The sequence below is a fragment of the Rutilus rutilus genome (genome assembly GCF_951802725.1).
Source record: "Rutilus rutilus genome assembly, chromosome: 12".
Lineage (NCBI taxonomy): Eukaryota > Metazoa > Chordata > Actinopteri > Cypriniformes > Leuciscidae > Rutilus > Rutilus rutilus.
Window position 1 is genome coordinate 37,007,911 of NC_140217.1, and position 23,593 is coordinate 37,031,503.

The following is a 23,593-nucleotide window of genomic DNA, read 5'->3' on the forward strand; positions in this document are numbered from 1 at the left end:
TGACCGGGTCAGTGTTAAATGAAACTGCTTGCTTTAAAAGTCAGTAGCAGTACGTTATCTTTTTTGGAGAGGCGAATCAATCTTCCTTCGAGGAAGTTATATTCTGAATTTTAAAAAAAGGTTTTGGATTTTGCATATAGGCCTATAGCATTGTAAAGTCATGTTTGGTCTTTTGTTTTCTAGTAAAACTATGCATTTATCTAAACGATATTTATTTATTTTTAAAGAAAATATATCTTGAATCTTTTATTTTCAGTATAAATATTGAAACATCTTTGAAACAAGATAAAACATCCTGCTAATATATATATTAAATTATTATTATTTTCTCCCATTGGGAAATCTTTTTTTTTAAGAATTACTGAAATAGTGTCTTGGTTTCACTTGTATGTAACTTCTTGTCACACGTATTAAGTTTCTTAGTTTCCGTTTTCATGGGCCTTCAGGGTATGTTTACAGGACAACGATATGCTTAAAACGAAGACGTTTTTCCTTTGAGTTTTCCGCGTACAGACGACACCATTGTCAAAACGATGCCCATTTACACGGATCCACGAAAACGATGTATTCTACTGCCAGGCCATTAGATGGCGATGAAACGCTATAGATTGAACACGTAATACGCATGTGCATGACGTCATTGTTTTCAGAGATTCGCATTTTTGTTGTTTACACGGAGACCGTTTTTAAAAGTTTGCGTTTTTCAGGCACCCAAAACGGCATTGTCGTCGAAACGAACGGCCAAAACGCATAAAAGAAAAAAAATTTAGTTGAAAATGGTGTCCAGCCCCGTTTACACGTACATGGCTATTTTGAAAAACGGAGACATTTTCCTTCGTTTGTGCCCTTCGTTTACACGCAAACGGAGAATTCGCCTCAGAAAATGATTCTTTCTAAAAACTCAGGCCAGAGTGGAGATTTTGGAAAACTTCGTTTGCACGTTTGCATGTAAACTGAGAAAAACCAGAGAATGTCTAATAAGGCGAGAAGTTTCACTCTCAGTAAACTTCCGGCTTCTGAAATGGTTGCAGTTCCACTTTGATTCCATATGAGGGCGCTCACAGGACGAGTGCAGAATGAATGGAGGTCTATGGCAGTATACCCCTCAAAATCCACTTTTCTCAGGATATAATTTTTTTGTCTAGTAATTTGAATATTGTATTCGAAAGGAGATGCAAAGAAATTACACATTGCTGGGTGTCAGATTTTTTAGAGTCACTTATTTGCTTTAAAAAGTATTTTAAAGTGTCAATGACGTCATACACATCGTTCGACCAGAGATACTGCTTTACGGCAATCCTTCAGTCACTTTGGTGCTTTCGCGCTCTGCAGTTTCTTTTCTCTCGAGGCATCGACAACACAGCTGACACAGGTAAACACACGGGCTAGAAGAGTTTTTGTTTTGTTTGTTTCTGGTCCCGCTTCGGATGCCACGATGCCATCAAGCGGTATCTCTGGTCGTAATCAGTCCTTCACTGACCAATCAGTGTTCATTAGCAGAATGCTAGCGTGTTATGGGCAACAACAACTCAACCTGTAAGAAGTCGAAAGGACATAAGTACTCGTTCATTCAACTTTCGACCTATAACCCATGTTGAACTTGCAAAACCTACTATCGAATCTGAGATTTCTCAACGGCAATCGGGTGAAAGAGACAAATTTAGCCGTCTAGCCCCATAGACTCCCATTCATTCTGCACTCATGGGCGATCGCCCCCAGTGGAACTCTGGTGGTACTACAACCAAAATTCGGTACAAAAGGACTTAATAGGGAGTGGGCAGGCTCTCCGTAGACGGGCTCTGGAAAAGTTTGGGTTTTAGGCAGCGACGTCACAGAATGTGACTATTTTCGGGATTCTGATTGGCTAACGTGGGCTTGAGCTTCTCGTTACACTGCCACCTACAAGTTTGGCATGCTCTTGACAGCATATACACGGGTTCGTGTGCACGATGTTATTTTTGAAAACGAAGAGGGGTGAAATGTCCGTTTATGAAAATAGCCATCCACGTGTAAACGTAGCCTCAGTTTGTGTTCATCAGTCACATGTGTTTCTTTGTCTGAGGGGCTGTTTACACTACACCGTTTTCAACTAAAAACGTAACACTTTTTATGCGGTTTGGCCATTCGTTTACACGACAACAGCGTTTTGGGTGCTGAAATGGGTTTCAAAGTACACGTTTTTGAAAATGGTCTCTGAAGATGATGACGCCATGCAAATGCGGATTACTTGTTCAGTCTAGTGTTTTTCATCGCCAACGAATGGCCTGCCAGCAGAATAGGCTACAGCGTTTTTAGTCGTTTTCGCGGATCCGTGTAAATGGGGATCGTTTTGACAATGGTGTCGTCTATACGCGGAAAACTCAAAGGAAAAACTTCTCTGTATTAAGCATATCGTTGTAGTGTTAACGTAGGCCTACCCGTAGTTTCCCACCAGTCATCAGTTGTCATGGACACTCATCTAATCATCACACCTGTTCGTTATCATCTCACTATCACTGTGTATTGTAGTTGCTCTGTTTCACCCTTCAGTTGTTAGTTGTTGTTTGTGTGTAGACACGCTGTTACTTCGCCTTCATCTCGTGTATTACTTGAGTTTGTTTTCATTAAAGAACCCTTTTGTTTATTGAAACCTTTCTTCACCTCGTAACACTTCTATGGTTATAATGCTTTTTTGTGCTTTTATTAGCTTGACAAGCCAAGGACACAATATGCTTTCGTTTTATGGAAAAGTGCTGCGTATTTCTCCAAAACAACTTATTTTGTTTCATCCTGCAGGAATTTGAACAACATGAGGGTGAGTAAATAATGGCACAATTTTCAACTTTCCTGCTAAAATAAAGCATGCTTTACAGGAGTCATGTATAAAACATGATCTCTGTCATAGGAAATGTTAAAGGGAAAAGTCATTTGACTTTTGAAAGGTTTGATAAAATGTAAAAAATATCTGCCATAGGGGGTGAAAAGATATCTGTTATGTATCTGTAACTCTGTGCATGTCTTTATCTTCTGATAAACTTGAGTACCAAGTACTTCAAGCCCATGGTGGGGAGCTGCCCCTCTCACTACATCCATAACCGCCTCAAAGGAAACCAGAAAGAGAGACAATCCAACAAATGAGAACCAGCAGGGAAGTGGGCTCCCCGACATCACAACAGACCAGGGGCTGACGGCACGCTTTAAATCCAGTTTGATTGGAAGAGAGTTCAACAGAGACGTGTGGTGTCACTGCCTCATGGCGTGCCTCCGAAACGGCCAGTGTCTTCCCCGCTGCATCTGGTGTGTATTTAGTTGGATGTCATGAGTACAACGGCGCCTATCCCCCTCCATGCACTTCCAGCCCGGTTATCAAACACAGTCACACAGTGCCAATTCAAGAGTTCACAACCTTACTGGAGCTGCACACCTCAGCGCTGGGTTTTTGACGTGTGTGCATGACACAGCGTCTATAAACGAGAATGGTGCGACATGACAAAAGCAAATAGAACCCATTATAATCAGCGACGCTGTCTACACTGGATGCCGCGTGGCCCGACACGACGAATTACCGAGAGTAAACTGATGCCCTGTGCTACTTCTGATATGAAGAACAAATGGATTTGTAACGGTCGCTTCGTAGCGTCCAGTGTAGACAACCACAAGCTGTTATGGGGCATTCGGTGTAGACATGGCGTAAGATTTCAGTCGCTGTCATATAACGCATAACTTAGTTACTGTAAGTCCCCCAGAGAAGCTGAATAGGCTTTAATACCATTCTAGAGCAATATCAGATGCTAATACCACGATAGTTTGAAATATACCATGGTTCCATCTGACACAGTTATTGTTTGTAAGGAGAATTATGTTTGATGAATGTTGCTTTTTAATATACCGTGGTACTGAATGATTACCATATTAAGGGTAGGCTACCACCATGCAATTTACATCAAAAGTACCAAAACATTCCATGGTTCTACTATGTTTTTGGAAATGTACCATGGTAGTACTATGGTGTTTTTGGAAATACCCTCTTGGAGTACCATAGTACAATAATTTTAGGACCATGGTGTATTTCAATGTACTACCCCCTTCCCATGGTAGTACCGTGGTAACATGTCCAAAACACCATAGTAGATGTACCATGATACAGTTTAGTACTTATTTTGTAAGTGCTATCATGTGATTTCATCACTTGTTAAAAAAACAAAACAAAAACAAGGTAATACCATGTTTTTTGGATGAATACCATGATAGCACCATGGTATTATTCGTTGTACCTTGGAGTAACATATAAAATACTACAGTACATACATTTTTGTTCCATGGTTTATTTCAAAATACTATGGTATTCCTTTACCATAGTAGTACCATGATACCATGTCCAAAAAAAACAAAACATGGTAACTTTTGGTATTTTTTCGTAAGTAATATCATACCATCATCTAATAAACATTTTCTGAAACTTTTTTTGATGAAAACCATGGTATTCTTCAAATTACCTTAAAGTATATTGATTACCTAATTCTTGTATTATTGAGAACATGGTGACATTAAATGAATATCAGTCATTTATTCTTTTTTTATGTTTTGATTTAAAAAGGCAATGCACGGGAAATGGATGCAGCAGTAGGGAGAAAGCCTAAAGAAAGATCTAACTGCATACTAATGGAATTTTAAAGTGTGTTGTAAACAGCCCTCTTGCCAATTTGGAAGCAAGAGTAGCCTAATTACCCTCACTTTTTTTTTTCTTTTTTTTTTTTTGAAACAACAACAACAACAAAAATGTATTTCGGTCCTCACACATCATTTTCCAAAGTAAAGAAAAAATATTTATATACATAATAACCTAAACCGTTGTACGTAAAAGCCTATGCTTATTATGCCATTCAAAATAAACAAACATTGTCTTACATAAGACAATTTCCAAGATGTACATACATGATTACAAAGGTACCCATATCAGATAGCCTATTATCATATGTACTAAGGTTACATATGACATACACAAATTATTCATATTGAGTTACATAATTATCACCTTGAATTTACAGAGTGAAGTACACAATTTTAATTCCTTATCACAATTATTCCATATGTTTACCCCTTTAACACATTTTTTTTTATTCATTTTTGCTCTTACTTTTTTAAACATATACATTCCTCTTAGTTTATACTGACTTTCTCTTATTTCGAACAGCCTCTGAACACAATTTGGAAGTAAATGATATACTTTATGATCAGTGCAGTATAAAGGTCAACTAAATCAACACATTTTAAAGCTTGTAAATTAATCAATAATTTATTTGTTGGTTCATAATAGTCAGCCCATTTTACAATCCTTATTGCTTTCTTTTGTAACATATATTGAATTTGTATTAGTTTAATACGTTTGACTCCACACAATAAATAATGTATGGAACTATGAGCGAGCAATACAATATATATAATGATTTTTCTTTCAAAATATATTTAATTCTATTTAATATTGCAATGGATTTAGACATTTTTGTTTTTACATTATTTATATGTGATTTCCAGCATAATTTATTATCTATTATAACACCAAAAAATGTATGTTCATATAGTCTTTCTATTTCCTCATTACTAATCCTAATTTTAGCTTTATTTGTCGATTGCTAAATATTATGAACTTTGTTTTACTCAAATTTTTCCCGAACAGTATAAATTTGTGTCATCAGCAAACAATACCATTTTTAATATTTTAGACACTTTACAAATATGTTGTCCTCTTATGTCCGTTTGAATTCAACAAATCAATGTTAAAATCTCCACATACAATTTGTACCCTGTTCTCATTCCATTTGTCAAGCATACCAACTATCTTATTTGTAAATATATCGATACATGTTCCTGGTGTTCTATACACACAACTAATAATTATATATTTTTTAGATCTTTCGATGTAAATTTCTATGGTTAAGCATTCCAAGATATTTTCTATAGTCATTGACATAGGCTACTTTTAATCAAATCGCATCTTAACGCAGTATCAACATACAAAGCAACCTCCTTTTTTATCAACTCGGTTAATCGTAAACAATTTGTATATCCTTCCAAATCTACATCTTGTACTTTCTCATTATCAAGCCAAGTCTTTGACACAGCAATCACATTCAATTAGTTAAACTGGCACAAGTAATCCTTAATTTGTATTAAGTTTCTATGAAGACTTCTACTATTAAGATGTAGCCATATAATTGATAATGCCCCTTCCATATTCACATTTCTATTAAATTGTTCTTCCGTATAATAGGCCTACTCACAACAATTATTATTTACATTATTGAAAAAAATTGTTTTCCGGGTCAATAGCATTTTCAATATCATACATTTTATAATCTGTGTGATTGAAAGTTTTAAAATTCAAGTTTTCGTACTTACAGTATTGAGTTTGTAAGCGGTCAGACACACAGTCCTTATGAATATTAACAAACCCCTCGTCGTCAATATCTCTGAATGGGAACAAAAAATCCTTTTCAATGTCCATCATTTATTTTGGTGATATGAGTACATATGATATTCCTCCACACAGTCCTCACTTGTACAATCCACAGTTGTCGTTTATCATGGATATTCCTCCACATACAGTATCCGTACTGGTCCAATTCTTTAAGTTCTCTAATTGTGAGTACTTTGGCTTCTTCAGGTCTTCCATTTAGCCGTGTCATCACTTTGCAATTCCTTGTCCATGTAGCTTGTATCTTGTTGTTTCCTCAGAATGCGTGCGCATCGTGCAATATCGGCGTTGTTTTCACTGACTGTTTATGTGGTCATTTTCAGTCTAATTCCTGCATTTGTTTTTTTTTGTGGTTAAGTTAAGACAGGTCCATGAAAAACTGCAGATGGCAGCCACAAAACGTAGGCTATTTAATTTGTATATATATAGGCCTATAGCCTATACAACTCACTTTTTCCCCCCACAGATTTTTAATGATAGAGAACAGGAAGGATATCTGCATGATCCAGGCCACCACAACCACAGCAAACTGCAATATGTCTCCCAATGTGTTTGGAAATATAACCCTAAAACTTCTAAACCGTCTAAATATAAAGGGACGAAATAGTTAGGCTAAGGATTATGGTTTGACGGAAAGGTCAAAAGTTGAGTCTTGCCTCAGGGATGCGAAATTAAAGGTGGAATACACGCGAAACAACATCCTGAAACGAGCACAATTACTCAACAGCTGAAAAGTAAATTGGACAGATGTTTGTGGAGATCAGGTGATGTGGGCAGGGTGAGCATCATGCTGTTAGCGATGAGTTTCCATGAGGCCGGCTCTCTTTCAGAGGCAGTCTTTCAGGCAGATGTTACGGAACCTGTTCCTTGTCGAGATGCATTGGCAACATTTGGCTCTCGTCTCGCTGTTTTGTCAGACGCTTATACTGCCGGTAACTGCGGGAAACAGAAGTGGTAAGACAACTTTTATCAACTGATAATTTCTATTTCATATCTGCGTATAAAAGAATGCAAAATAGCATTCTTGCAAGTACCTTCACTGATAAAAATGATTATGTGGTGAAGTAAATACTGCAAAAATGCAAAAAAAAAAAAAAAAAATCTATCTGAAAAAGTTAGTTCAGGCAAGAATTTTAAAAAACAAAGTAAATTCTATATTATGTAAGGGTAAATTTCAACGTAAAAAAATTTAAGTAAAACCAAATCAACTTTCTGATACTGGTGTTCCCATCATGCACTGGGGCATGAATAATTAACAAGGTTGCACTTTTCACTGGTTTCCAGCTATATTTACACTGTTTTATCATTGCTTTTGTCGTTAGGTTTAGTAACTTGCTGTTTTGTGACATCTGGAGTTCATTTTCTACTCAAAATGACACATTTCATACTTAAAAATTATCTAACGAATGTTACCTTTATTGTGTAATTGTAATCTCTGTGTTCTGGTGGGTACCACATTACTTCTATTATGTAGATATGTTGTTTACTGTTTAATTTACTTGGATGATCTAAGTAAAGCATACATATTCAACAAAGCATGGCTTAAACCAGTGTTATATAAATGTACTTGAAACATAAACTTGTAAACCTCCACTAAGTAGAAATTACTCAAACTTTTACTGGCCAAGTTAAAGTTACTTATTTTCTTTGTTAATTGTACTTAACTTAGTTAAGTAGATTTAACTTAATGCAATATGTGAAATTTACTTAAATATGCGTGCAAAATCTTTCAAAAGAAAAATTAAGTACATTTTACTTTTTTTCAGTGTTGGAGTACTTTTATATGCACAATGGTAGTGCAATTCATGTGCCATGGTACTTTTTTGTAACAGTAATTTCAATGTATTCACCAATACACAAATATTGCATTTTTATTTAGACAAATGTTACATTTTTTTAATGGAAAGTATAGTTCCGTCTCCCAAACCCGATTAGATAAGCCAGATTCAAAGACGTTTAAATGTGATTTCAGGTGAATGATTATATGTTGAATTTTATATTAATGTGAGGAATTGCTAATTTGTAAATTGCTGTGTTGCAGTGATTCCCTGGGCCTTTTAATATGAAATACTGTATGTCTGGATTGTATTGTATTCTTGTTGCTATGTTTTGACATCCTGTTGAAAGAAATAACTGAATAAGCATTATGGATTAGCTTTAGAACTCACTGAGATAAAATTAAAAATGACGCTTTGTGAGTGGTTTTAAATCATAAAATATATGGGATGTGTCCAATTGGGAGGCACGGGTCTAACAGCTGAATGGAGTTGATAGCTGTTTATGAGTCTATATGTGATATAGATGAGTGTCTTATAGCATCCATTCAGTGCTGCTATATAGAAGATTTCTCTCATACATTACTGCGATTTGTTGTCATCTAGTAACATGGAAACAGTGTTCTTACAGCAGCTATCCATGCCACCATGAAAAGTGCTAAAATAGCTAACAAGGTTTGTTGATGAGAGGAAAAAGGTGGCTGGAACCGGCGAACATTAAACATACTTTACCCATAAAAGAAACATAAACAACAAAATGAAAGTAAAGCGGCAGCCCATCATGTATGGTTCAAATTAGTTTTAATTAGACTTTTTTTTGTGTGTGTGTGTGTGTGTGTGTGTGTGTATGTTAGTGAAGCTTCGGTTTGTCTTGCATGAAAACTTCGTTTCCAAAGGTTCATTTAGGCACCCAGTGGTTCAGTTGTATAGGACTGTATATAGGTTTGTATTTGATAGTGGAGTTACATTTTACATCATTTGATATCATTGTTTAATATGTTTGCTGTAGAGCTGATATTGTGGCTTTTCTGTAAATAATCCACTTTTCCAAGTTTTAGAATTAAACATCCATGAATTTCCCAGCATGAACAGTGTTACAATGAAAGTCTGAAACTTGATCTTTAAACAAAAATAACATTTCTATCTGACTATATTTAATTTAGCCAGGTGTTGTTTTATATAGTATTCTATATAGCACATATCATTTTGCTGCTGATGTCTTATCCATGATGTTGCTTCATATTTATGTGCTTATTTTCAGCAGAACATGACTGAAATATAGACCATTTGGTAATAAACGTTGATATACAGCAGTAATATCTATCAGCTGATTTACCACTGATTTTCCAGAATAGTCACAAAGCTTTAGATGAGCCTCCACGTAATACATTGCACATAAACCTTTCAAGCTCAACCATTAAAGAGCACATTCACTTCTCCATAAGCGTTGTAGAAGTATCTGGCCTTCATTTCTTACTGGTATTTTCTCCCATATTTTCTCAATTTCATTTGATTGACATCCATGTACAAAATATAGAAGGATATAATGAAGAGAATGCAGCAGATGCATCTCAGCTTGGCTCACCAACATCTTTTTGGACAGTGGTGTCTCTCTTTATTTCCCTAATGAAGGACATGAAGATAAGAACCATCTGCCACTTTCCTCACATCTCCCCCCTGTGAACCCTCTCTAGTGGCTCAGTGTGACACAACACACAGACAAGAGCCTTCAATCTCCAGTCTCTGGCTTTGGCATTAGTCGGATGTGAACATACATGCACTCTGTACATTAAGAACACATTTTGCGAAAAGAAAAAGAGAGACTGAGAGAGAGTAAATGGTTATAGCAGATGCTTTTAAACAGTTGAATTACTACAGTGACAAACTCTTGGAGCAGTGCAGGGTTAAGTGCTTTGCTCAAGGGTACAATGGTGAAGGCATATATCACCACCTTTAAAGGGATTGAACCAGTAACTTTGTTTACTGGCCACGACCTTTGACCACTATAGGCCAATTGTTGTTCCTCATCCATAATGGGTTTAACCATGGTTTTAATGATAGAACAATCTAAAAAGTGGCTAAAAATGTGTTTACATAAATGCATGTGTTTATCCAATACATTTTGTTCCAATAAATAAATTGAAAATGACTTTGAAATGACTATTGATTTCAATGACAACTGATGTGTATGTATACACACACACACATAATAAATATATATTCTTGAATAGTACATTTTGTAATATATTTGTAAAGTTATTTTCAATTTGTGTGTGTGTGTAGGCCTATATATACACACACACACACACACACACACACACACACACACACACACACACACACACACACACACACATAAACCATACATATATGAACCATGACAATTCACACGTCAAAATTAAAATCTGTACTGCCCTGACAAAATGCAAGCTGCAAAATACTTTTTTGAGTTTAGCAAGCAGCCAAAGAGATGACATGCGTGTTTATGGCCTTTAGTTTAGAACGTCACCTCAAAGCCCCAAATGTCAGCGCAGAAGGTGTAATGTGTCAGAGAATATGACTGCACATAAATCCCTATGCACAGTCCGAGATGCGTCCCCTTGCGATGCTACATTGCCTGTTTACTAATAAATCATTTGAACTGTTTTTCAGAGAGCTGGCGACAGGAGTGCAGGAGCTGTCTGGAGTGTTCGAAGGAAAATGGCTGCCTGCGCTGCTCTGAGCGGCTCTTCCTGTTCCTGAACCGAGATGGCATGAGTCACCACGGCTCCTGTCTTCACTCCTGCCCCGCTGGACACTTCGGCCTCCGCGCCACAGATCTCAACCGCTGCATGAGTGAGGCCAAATCAGTGTACAGTAATATCTAAAAGTCCAAAAGTTTTCATTTCTTTATTATTTATTTAAAATTCTAATATTTTAAAAATATATATATATATGTGGGGTGAATTTAAACAGTGAAATGTGTCATGGTGCTGAAAATAATAAAAACATTTTTTAAATTAAATGTCCTTAATATTCAATCATATAGTTATGTATGTATTTTTTTTATTTATTATTTCATTCCTTCCTTCCAAAAACCTGTTTCTTTTTTTGGTGCCATTCATCTCTTAACTTAATCTCTGAATTTAATATCTGGAGAAAGCCTGTAACAATACCATGACTGCAATCCTCATATATCTCCCAGAATGCAAAGCTCCAGAGTGCGAGAGGTGCTTCAGCAAGGACTTTTGCACCAAGTGCAAGGGAGGATTTCTGCTCTTTAAAGGCAAATGCTTCAAAAGCTGTCCAGAGGGCACATTTCCTCAGTCCACAGACTGTGTGGGTAAGAGCTTTACTCGTTTACAGACCTTCTGTATGGGTCGATGCCATTAAACTCTCATTACCATACTGAAAGAAACCTATCAGTCAAGTTTTACGTGGAACAATTACATCAAGATGTTTTCTCTGTGTGGCAATAAAAAGCAGCAGATTTGGGCTTTCTGGTTGCATTTACTAGTGTATTCACATTAATTTGATGTTGTGCAAAAATATAGCTTACTGACACAGTAGCTTTGATAAAAAATATCAAGTCAAGTCGCATTTCATTATATAGCACTTTATAAAATACAGATTGTTTCAAAGCAGCTTTACAGTAATAAACATGAAAATAACAGTATTAATGTTGCAATGTTCGCTAATTATGAAACGAATGCAGAAAAAAAGACTATAGTGTCATTATTCAGCTCAGTTTAGTTCAATAACCATGTCTGTGCTGCAAAGTGAATTAATTTTAAAGCAAACTCAGTTCATCTATGAAGCAGTTCTACCGAAGATAATAGTGTCATTATTCTGCTCAAGTCAGTTCAATGTTGTTTCAAGGTGCAGTGTGTAATATTGTCAGCTAGTGGTTGAAATGGGTACTGCAGTCCAAATTCAAAATATCGGAGAGAGTTGTTTCTCCCTCCCACTCCTCCGACTTGACACTCACGCTGGTTGCCAGATTGAGGACACGCAACAGGAACAAGTGCAATTGACAATGGAAGACGACAAGCTTTACATTGTAAGTTGATGTGTTGATTTATCCGCGTTTTAATATGCCTCTGGTCATAGTGCTTTTTAGGAGGATGCCGAGGCATTTTAGGTCGGGTAGAATCTGCGATCTCTGACCTAGTTTGTTTGCTGGCTTCCGTAGCTATAATACGCAGTGTTTTCCGCCAAATGGCAACCCGTGGTGTCGAAATACTATTGGGTAAATCGGCAGTGGGCGGGATCACACAGATTCCAATCAAAAACTTTCCGAAACGGAACCACATTTCAAAGTAGAATAACTGGCTGTATAGCATTGTTTTTCGGAGAAACAAGTATGTGAACTTAGCATGTTTCCTAAATCTTTTAGTTCAATAATAGTGCAAAGTTCATCAAATTATGAAGCAAGCTTAAAGGGTTAGTTCACCCAAAAATAAAAATTATGTCATTGATTACTCGCCCTCATGCCGTTCCAAACCCGTAAGTTTATATAAGACTATATTCGGAACACAATGAAGATCTTTTTAATGAAATCTGAGAGTTTCTGTCCCTCCATTGACAGCTATGGAACTACCAGTTTGACGCTTCAAAAAGTTCATAAAGAGATCATAAAACTAATCCATATGAATGGAGCGGTTTAGTCAAAATTTTCTGATGAGACCCGATCGCTTTGTATGATGAACAGATTTCATTTCGGCTTTTATTCACATATAAACATTGATCAGCGAACATAAACAGAAGCTCAACCGAACCTGATTGACGTTCAAGAACAAACCTCATTGGTTCTTGCTGAAGCTCAAACGTGATGCGTAACACGAGAATGAATCTCATTGGTTCTCGGACATCAAGCAAACATGCTTGAGCTTTCGTTAATCATAACTGATGCTTGCGTTGGTTAATGTTTATGTGAATAATAGTCTAAATTAAATCTTTGCATCATATAAAGCAATTGTGTCTCTTCAGAAAAGTTTTACTAAATTGCTCAATTCATATGGATTAGTTTTACGATCTCTTCATGAACTTTTTGAAGCGTTAAAGTGGTAGTTGCATAGCAGTCAATGGAGGGACAGAAAGCTTTCATCAGATTTCATCAAAAAGATCTTCATTTGTGTTCCGAAGATGAATGAAAGTCTTACGGGTTTGGAACGACATGAGGGTGAGTCATGAATGACAGAATAACGGTATTGTTGTGGTAAGCTCTCGCGAAGTCTTTATTTTAATCCAACAAACACAGGAACTCACTTAGATTATACGCTAACCAACAAGGCGAAAATAATGAAAGACAGGTGTAACCACTTCAGTTCAATAACAATGTCAATGTTGCAGACCTCATCAGATCAGGAATAGCACATATTTTGCAGATTGGTAATGCAGTTTGCTTTTATGATTCAGTATTCTTAATCTCTTTGGACTCCAGAAGGGTGTGTGTTCCGTGTCTTTGGCGTCTGGAGTGAATGGAGCCTGTGTCAGCACAATGGCCTAAGCTGTGGCGTCAGATGGGGGCAGCAGATCAGGACCCATGAGCTGTCCAGCAAAACGCCTGAAGAAGCAGAAGCGCTATGTCCACCTCAGACTGAGAGCAGGAAGTGCCGGATGAAGAAAAGGTGTCCAAAAGGTAAATAATATTTTTTGTGTTGTTCATGCCAGTTGCAGAATTTCTTTCAATAGCTGACAGAAACCCAATGTGACATTATAAACTTTAAATCCTCTCTTGTTTCCACATCGAGCTTCTCTATATCGTCTTTCTTGTTGCGGCTTGCTGCCCAATGATTTACACATTACACTAAACACAAGATCCAAACAGTTGAAATGGTCCCTTTTCCTTGACCAAATTTGGGAAACTGTGTTTTGTTTCCTGTCAGAGCCATTATGTTGTATTTGAATGTCTGTTGTAATTAAATTTTTTGACTCTGGGTGTCACACCTGCTGGCTGGTTGATCTAGAATGATGAGGCTTGAAAAACAATTACAAACTGGTTTATCCACCTGGTGCGCTATTGGCGGGTTTAATTCAATCCAATTCCAAAGCCGTTACGGCTCTGTCCAATTCCTTTTAACCTCTTGATGATGCTCAATGGCTTCTTTTTAGCAAACAAATCGCTCGAGTGGGTGTAAATACCACAAACTTTAATGTTTTTGTTTTTTTTGCATAACCTGCAAAAATCGCTCAATTCCATCGCAAACCGCTGATCAACACGTTTGGTTACACATTTCCTGCCTGGAGTTTTCGCGTAGCTCTGCAAAGTACGTCACCCGGATCGTTGGTCTGATTGGTTGAAGGACTATCCAATTGCGTAGAGGGTCATTTGAACTATTCCCGTTGATCACACTCACTATGTAGAAAATAAATAGCAGACTCCCCAGACCAATGTTCAATCTTAAAAGATTGAACTTGGTCTGGTGATAGCCAGACTACCTTTTAGTATTTTAATAGAAACCAAGAAACAAACAGGGATAATCTAGTAAACAAACGAAGATAACATCCAGGTAGCAATGTTAACACAAGACAAAGACCAGAAGCTAATACATAGTGGCAGTGGGAGACAGGTGAGACTCAATTAGACAATGAAACAATGAATGACAGCGGCAACCAAGGGAACTAAGCACAGGTAAAGTAAGACAAAATAATATCAAAATAAAAGTCCATGGACCCAGACACAGATAATTGGCGTGTGAGTCTAATTAGTATATAGGTAGCCGGAAAGTGAGAGAAGTCAGGCATAATGGAGGGAAGCACAACCATTTTTGACCATGGTTGTGTGCGAAATTGCCTCCTATACCCTATTCACTATTCCCTACATTAGTCTACTAATATAATTCACTTTAAGGAGTGATTGAAAATGAGGGAGTGAATTTGGACACTGAGTGCTCCGGAAGGGATGCCGCTTATGTGCATTTGTGCTTGCTATTTAATAATCATTTGAAACTTAGCAAACTGGCAGCTTCAGTAGTAGTGAAAATATTGATCTTGAATTCTGTCATAGAAACTAATGTGTAAACCTTATACACGGGTTTCTTGTATACAAACAATACCGGATGCGCGCGCATCCAGGAGGCAAAAAAACGCTATCTGTTATGCCGAGTTTTGTAAAAGAACATTGTAATAGGGTATATGTCGAACGTCGCATGACGAAACCGGAAACCTGGTCTCATCGCATCCGCTTGTCATAGAAAGTGTTAACAGCCGTATGAACTGACGCCGATATCTATGGAATTTTAAGGTAATCAGCTAACCTACCTATCTCACTTTGTTATTGGCGTTTTATTCTATTTAAATATCTAAACATTAGTGTGAAGATTTTTTTTTTTTTTACTTTTAAATATCGATCTTCACATGCGAGGGACATTGGTTATGATCATTTTTGCTCGTTCCTTTTAAGTTATCTTGAGTAAAACAGTAAAAAAATGCAAGAAGCACATACAAAAGACCTGAACCGGAAGCGATGCGTTCTGTTTTCCGGTTTCGTAATGCGACGTTCGACATATACCCTATTAACGTAGATTTCGCATTGTTTGTTATTTCTTGTTGACTCAATAATAAACTGCAATTTCATGGTTGGATCTGTTTGTTTGTGTTTCATATTAATATAACATTATGTAAAACGTCCAACTGTTTACGAATCAAAATCCGGACATACTGTGATGCATGTATGAATTATCATGTTAGACTAAGTTAGTAATGTAATAGCCAATGTTAGCAGTGCAGCATCTATAGAGCCCGAATTTGCTTTTATATAAGTTAACCTTGTTTACGTTACTTTACGACCTGCAACATTTCATGACTGCACACTTTACTGTAAATCAAAGATTTGACGATGGATTATGTGGGAAGCCTTAGTACCTCCGACCGTGGCGATTATATTAAAAAACTTACTCTCAGCAATGGTGAGATCTTGCCGGATCCCTACGCAATACATGACGATCTTTGGATTGTGGATGACAAGAAGTGGCCAGCAATTGTAAGGCCTGATATATATAATTATCTTATTCAGACACCAAGTGTGTACTAGAGAAATGATTAGAGCGTTCAAATCCCTTGATGCATACAACTACGTGCTATGTGGTCATGTGCAGCTCGTCAAATACTTTGATGCCATTTTGACTTAGCGACAACACCACCACTATGCTACTAGCCTAAACCCTTTACTCTGGTACGAAGACCGCGGGTCTTTTTTGCCTCCTGGTTGCGTGCGCAAGCAGTGATGACGTCGCCGAGAAATCCATGTATTGAACTATTTAATAATCAATCAAAAAGGAATTTATATCTGAATAATATTACGCTGTACCCACATTGGACCAGCGGTTTGGAAAATGGAGGGATGGATGATTCAGCTGAGAGCGCCATCTTCTGGCGAGACGTGGCAATTCATTCGGCACGCGTGTCTCACAGTGCATTATGGGTATTCTCTAGCCATTGAGCATACGCCGGTTGTACCATAGATATATGTTTATGGGTTGTACACTCTTTATTGTGGTGCATTATGGGATTGAATAAGTGCACTTGATAACGTCCACTATGGTTTTAATTTGGACACCAAATTTGGACACCGCTATTCTTTTTTTGCGATTTTGGACACAGCCCATGTCAGGACATGAGCAGGTGGAAGCAAGCTTGTGGGATTTACTATGTTTTTGTGCAACTGTGAGTTTAAGAGGACCTTTACAGGCTTTCTGATAAATAAAGTTGATAAAAGCAGTACTGGAATGGAAGCGTTTCTTGTTTGGATCTCATGCATCTGAGTGACACCTCTTAGTGACTAAATGGTTATTTATGTCACTTCATTTCCATTTGATGCTCTACTGGAAATGATTTGTTTGCAGCAATCATCATTGTCACTGGATGTCTGGTGGCATTTGGAAAACGAGACGTGATATTTTCTCTCTGTCACCTTCAGCCGCCCTTAATGGCAGGCATGTGTGATGGAAAGACTTCATGACATTTCATTCTATTTCTGTCATCATCATTTCATTGGCTGTTGTTTTCATTTGACAATGTGGAATGGCATACTACATACTATTTTGGGGAGAATAATGCTGTGTCCTACAATGCAATGCGCTCAACTTGATACTACATTTCTAGTTTGATGAGAAAAAAATCATGATGTCCTTGACTCACTGGGCAGAGGAAAACATTTTAATTGGATTAATAATGAAAAATAACATATTATTAATATAATATGTGTAGTAGTGTAATGCTAAATAATATTTGAAAAAAATGATATATGCAAAATTATACTTTTTATATTAATTTATCTTATATTAATTACATTTTATATGATTGTAAATGATATTATAATGTTAAATAATATTTGCATACACTGCCGTTCAAATGTTTGGGGTCAGTACTTTTTTTTTTTTTAAGAAATTAATACTGCTATCCAGCATGGATGTGTTAAATTGATAAAAAAATACATTAAAGGCATTTACAATGTTTTAAAAGATTTTAATTTCAAATAAATGCTGTTCTTTTTGAATGTTCTATTCATCAAAAAATCCTGATAAAAAAACATGTTAAGCAGCACAACTGTTTTCAACATTGATAATAATCAGAAATGTTTCTTGAGCATCACATCATCATATTAGACCACAGGAATAAATTACACTTAACTATATATTCACATAGAAAACAGTTGTTTGAAATTGTAGTGTTAATTAGTGTTATTAAATGAAGCCTTGGTGAGCATAAGAGACTTCTTTCAAAAACATTTCAAAAACCTAAAGACCACAAACTTTTGAATAATATAATATAATATAAGAGATAAACATTAGTGAAGCAGAATTCAACAGAAAGTCAACTCAAATACAGTAAGAAGTATTTTACTGTTATTATCCACCCCAGATGTTCTCCATCAGTGCCATTGTGGTTTATCTCTGAAGTTGTCACCTCAAAGACTTACTCATGGTGTGACCAATGAGAACCCGATGAATTAATTTAGTCCTAGGGTGTCCTCTAGATTAACAGAAGATCATTTCCTTTCTTCCCAAGTTTCCTTTTCTTGTGTAACTCTGAGAGCTAATGAAAGGCAGGCCGCACATCTCAGAACGGATCATCACAGTGTTTTCTTTCAGGACCCAACAGGTGACCCAAAATTACCTGCCGAAATCATAAAGCACAAACCTCTGATCTTAACCTGGAGATTTATGTTGGTTTTGGGATTAAAGGGTGGGGTGGTGCCGCTGTGGGCCTAAACCAGATGATGCAGGGCAGTAAATATCGGCTTTTAGTGCTTTGTCTGCGCGTAAGTGGAGAAAATGAAAAAGATAGGAAGCTTTAATCATAACAAGTAAAAAGCAGGGCAAAGTTGGCCAATATTGAATAACAGCATATAAAAGACTGAAAGAGAACCAAGAGGAGAAAACAAGAAAAATGATAGAGAATGTGATGTTCTTGCCAGGCCGTGGTGTTTTCCAGACCACAGACCCCATTCCTTAGGCCATAATAACTGTTTACTCCAGTTTTATGATGCCTTTATTATGTCCCCTTTAAAAAGACAAACATGGATTATAATTTGGTTTAGCAAACAAAAATGTTGAATAAATACTCGTAAGCACCCAGCTCTGCAGACTATTTGTTCCGCTTTGGCTCCAGTGTAATTTTTCAGCTCTTCTCTGAGAATGACAGTACATACCACCCTGAAGCTCCTCTGTTGTTGATTTTGAATCTTAGTCAAACCAGACATGAACATTTGAAGCACTGTTAGAAACTGGATGCACCATTCTCAGGTTATGAGCTGTCAGACAGAAACTGACCACTAACACAAAAGTTATATAAATGAATCCTTGCTTTTAGGATGTAGAATTAAAACTAAGGCAATGAAAGTCAATATAAATATATAATTTGTATAAAGAATATAATAATGATATCATGATGATAAGGCATTTATGTGAATACTGCATTTTAAAAAAAGAAAATTGTAAAAAAAAAAATGTGTGCATGCTAGCCTGACTGTATATATTTGTATATGGGAAAGTGTGTTTAGATTCTGTAACTGGTCATCATTTCTGCTTTTTAATAAACTCAAGGTATTCAGGTATTTGTCACATTGTTTCTAACCTTTAGATTCCCATATGCTACATCCACACAAATCAGTAAACAGAAGTTCATTTTGCTTATTAATTCGGAAAGTCTCTCTAGGGATTGCCCAATTAAAAATGGATTTTGTGAGTCACTCCACAGGGCTCAATAATTGGTGACAAATTAGTATTTTGAGACATTCTTGTGTAAATTTACATTTTTAAAAACAGTGCCCTATTAGATAATGCTAATATATTTAAAGCATTGTTCGTTTTGACATGTTTCACATATTTCACAGTTGAAGATGAGGACAGGATAATTTTCATATTTTAATTGATTTCTTTTAAAAAAAAGAGGCTATTTAAAAAAAATGTATTGACAATTTGTGTTCTTGCTGTCCAAATTAAATCAAAAATCATGTCACCATGATTTAAAAAAAGTAATTTCTATAAGTGCTGATGTAATAAAAATGTCACTCATTTTGGACTTGACAGACATGTTGACATAGCCAAACTGAATTCTTAATGCTTTACATCAGTAATGAACATATATGACTCAAAATCTGCTAAGGGGTAATTAAATGTAACAAATCATAAAAAAAACGAATGAGAAGATAATGATCAAACTCCATTTGATAAAAATCACCTGTCAAGTTTATAATATTAGATCAGCATATGAGTCAAATTGGACGACTACAGGGACTTGTCTCAAGATTACTCGTTTAACAGCTCATCTATTACTAAAATTATGAAAAAAAGATCATGTCAGATCTGTCAATGTCAGAATCAGAGTGTGTAGTTTGTGCATAAAAATATCTGTCAAAACCAACACGTTGAACGATATTCAACAGCCCAGCGAAGTTTTTCAGTTGGATTCAAGTATTTCACTCAGTTCCCTGATCCTTCCGATTCAATTTCAGCGAGTGAAGAACAAATTTATACTCCCGTGTATTATGCATCACGTATGTTATCATCTCTGACAGACAGTGTGTTGAATTTTCTTGGAAAGCGATGATAGTAAAAACATCCGGTGTGTGTTTTCCAGGAAATGCGTGACTCGCTGGACCTCTGCTTCTTGTAAACACTGCCGTGTATTGTGCGCGTTATTTTTTGACAGACATCAATGTTGTGATATTCAAATGATGTGGATTTGAAAACAGATGGATCGTAACGGAATAATTATTTATTTCTAAGCTGGCAAGTATTCAGTGAAGTGATTGATGCCCATGAGTGTGATTATATTGATGTTTTTATCTCTAATATTCCAACCGAAAGCCAGCCTATAGGTTTTGATGGACGTGATAACCTGCATGAGGGGTGAACTTTCTTTGATTTTTGGGTAATTATGCAACGTGCTGCACTCTCAGAAAAAAAGGTACAAAAGCTGTCACTGGGACAGTACCCTTCAAAAAGGTTCTAAAATGTACCATTTAGGTACTAATATGTACACTTTTGGTACCAATATGTACCTTTGAGGGACTAATATGCACTCTTTAGGTACAAAAGTGTACCTTTTGAAAAGGTACCGGCACAGTGACAGCTTTTGTACCTTTTTTCCTGAGAGTGTGGAGAATGGAGACGTTTGAGATGCTTTTTGCGTAGGTCATTATACTTATTTTATGGAATGAAGTTTATTTCGTGGCTTGAAAAAATTACATCACTCAGAGACTGACATGTTTGGCTTGTCACAAGTGTTATATTCAGCTGTCGCAAATTTGTTGACTTTTTAAAAAAAGTTCATTTTTTTTTACCAGGAAAGTGGTTTTGATGCACAAAGTAGCCTAGTTTTTATTGCCTCTTATAACAAAATCTTTCAAACCCATGAAAATGCAGATCCTGTTGTAAATAATGGTGAATAATCACTTTTTAAAACTCTTGTTCCATTAGCAGATTTTGACTTATATGGTTCCTACATTAATGCACTTGAATATGATTCACTATATGATATGGTTTTATCTTGACAGATAAAAGGAAAAATGAAAGGATAGAAGAAAGAAGAAAGGCACAGAAACATTTGAAGCTCTCACCCGTCACAGAACCTCCATGGGGAATGTAAAATTCTGGAACGGAAGACACTTTTATTCCTTTTCTTAGTAATATATGTAAACAGTTTTTTATAAACAATATATTTTTGTATAAATGTTTTAATTATAATATTGCTACTTTAATCATCAGACAATCTGATGTTGCACATCTTTTTTAATGCAGATGTATTTGTTTATAGTACATTATTATGGCAGATCCTAACATGTATTTATGCATTTATTTTATTGACAAGTCGGGGAGGGTGGCTTAAACCCGCAAGCGGTTTAAAAAAGACTAGATCCATGTTGGACTATGACACTGTACATTTCCATCTGATGAATAACAGACGGAACAGCTTCATGTGATTTGAGCTGTATCTCCACAGATTTCTGTACATGCCTCGGGCTGTTCTGCGTTTTCCAACCACATACTCTCCCTATATTTGCACTTCTTTACTATAATTGTATTAGAGTAAAAAAAAAAAAAGAGACATGGAACAACGTAAAGTTGTGTAAAGAGATGCCAAGATCATGAACTTGTGCTCCATTAATTCAAGGTGCATTCACGGCATGGTGTAATTGCGTGATTTCAACTTGTAAAAAGCGTCCTCATAGAGCTCGTAATTATAACTTGTAAGCTGGGAATTTCTAACAGCTCCTACTTGTACCACATGACCGCTGTATCACCTGACTGCTGCTGATTGATTTAGGTGTTGATAGTGCTCCCAAAGAAATGTATACTTCCCATTCTGATAACGTGAACAGAACGTCACGTTGTCATCTCATAATTGTGGTAAGTACGACATGCGGTGAACGCAGCATCATTCCCATAGACATATACACATAGATTCCTCATTGATAGCTGTTTCTATGGGCCTCTATACGTAAGCCGTCCGCCATATTGGAATGGTCAAAGGTGTGTGAACATTCGAGAGCAAGTTAACTGAGCATCTGCAACCATAGTTAGACTCATTTGTGAATATCTATATATGAAATAGACTTCAGCAGATGATTTTGCTAAACTAAAACAATACAACAAGATACAAGTGCCACGTCACATTGGAATTGAGCCATGTGATTGGCTCTGGAGATGTCATGTGACCTAATGTGTGGGACAGGTTTATTCTTAAGGGGTGGTATAATGCGCTTTTCACAAGATGTAAAATAAGTCTCTGATGTCCCCAGAGTGTGTATTTGAAGTTTTAGCTCAAAATACCCCACAGATATTTTTAGATAGCATGTTAAAATGTATCAGTTTTGTGTCTGTTCCTTTAAATGCAAATGAGCTGATGCTCCAGGCACAGAGGGTGGAGCTACAATAGCTTGTGTCCTTTTACCTCACACAGACATGCACTGAAAATTTCAAAACCTTTTAGCCTTTTATGTTCAAACCGGAGTCAGACAAAGATGGAGAGACTCAAGAAGAAGTGACAACATGTAGACTACATTTCTGAATGGTTAGTTGATGAATTTATGTAGCTTATGTGTAGTTATCTTCTAGTCATTGATTGGCATATTCTGTCTTGATAATCTATAAATCATGTTCCGGGGGCGGGGTTTATGTAAATTCTAGGGTTGGTGATGTCACTAACCCGGGAGGAAGCTCTGTAGTCTCTACCAGCCGTTTGTTGTAGTCCTTAAAAAGCGATTTCTTTAAAAGCAAATATCTCCCTTTGCTTTGAACTTTGAGCATTGTAACTTTGCAGATGTTGTTTATGCTCAAACAGCAACATTACACACTAACTAAAGTTAAAAAAGTGAAATCATAATCAACCACCCCTTTCATAAGTGATTAATTATTTTCATGTAAATTCCTATGATAACTTGCCACCAGTGTGCATTCTTTGTCTAAAGACTGACATAAAATATTGTCTGAAATTAAATATTGCATTATTTTCTTAGAGCCTCAACTGTACCGTTAAACTCATTGTATATTTTTATTTTCCCTTTCGTAACTGATTGTCGTCCCCCTGTGAAAACTGAAATGTTGTACAACATGCTGCTTTTGATTTGAGATGGATGGGAATGTGCTGAAATGAATATGATTTATTTGCACTTTCACCCCTACTCTCTCAACTGTTGAATTGTATTTACTGGAAAAATCACAGTTTTGTTCTCTAAAGCTATTAGCCCCAAAGGAAGATTTTAAGGAGTTATGAAAATTATACTGATATCATGATATTATGAGACTGCCAAGTTATTTGAGAATAAAAGCCTTTTCTGAAGAGGATTGCAGATGTTAACTTTGACTTTTGTATTTTAACTAATTTGTATTTTTGCTATGTACATTTACAACTAATAAATTATAATGCCTGTTTTTTT

General features: G+C 36.4%; 1 protein-coding gene across 1 annotated transcript; it reads left to right on the forward strand.

The window, feature by feature from the left end:
- Nucleotides 1-7,302: 7,302 nt before the first annotated feature.
- On the forward strand, nt 7,303-21,303 carry rspo4 (R-spondin 4; the record flags this gene model as incomplete). Its single annotated transcript, XM_084426942.1, has 5 exons — nt 7,303-7,408; nt 10,882-11,064; nt 11,414-11,551; nt 13,652-13,849; nt 21,212-21,303. The coding sequence occupies 5 exons, from the start codon at nt 7,303-7,305 to the stop codon at nt 21,301-21,303; spliced, it is 717 nt and encodes a 238-aa protein (XP_084283068.1).
- Between the last annotated feature and the right edge of the window lie 2,290 nt (nt 21,304-23,593).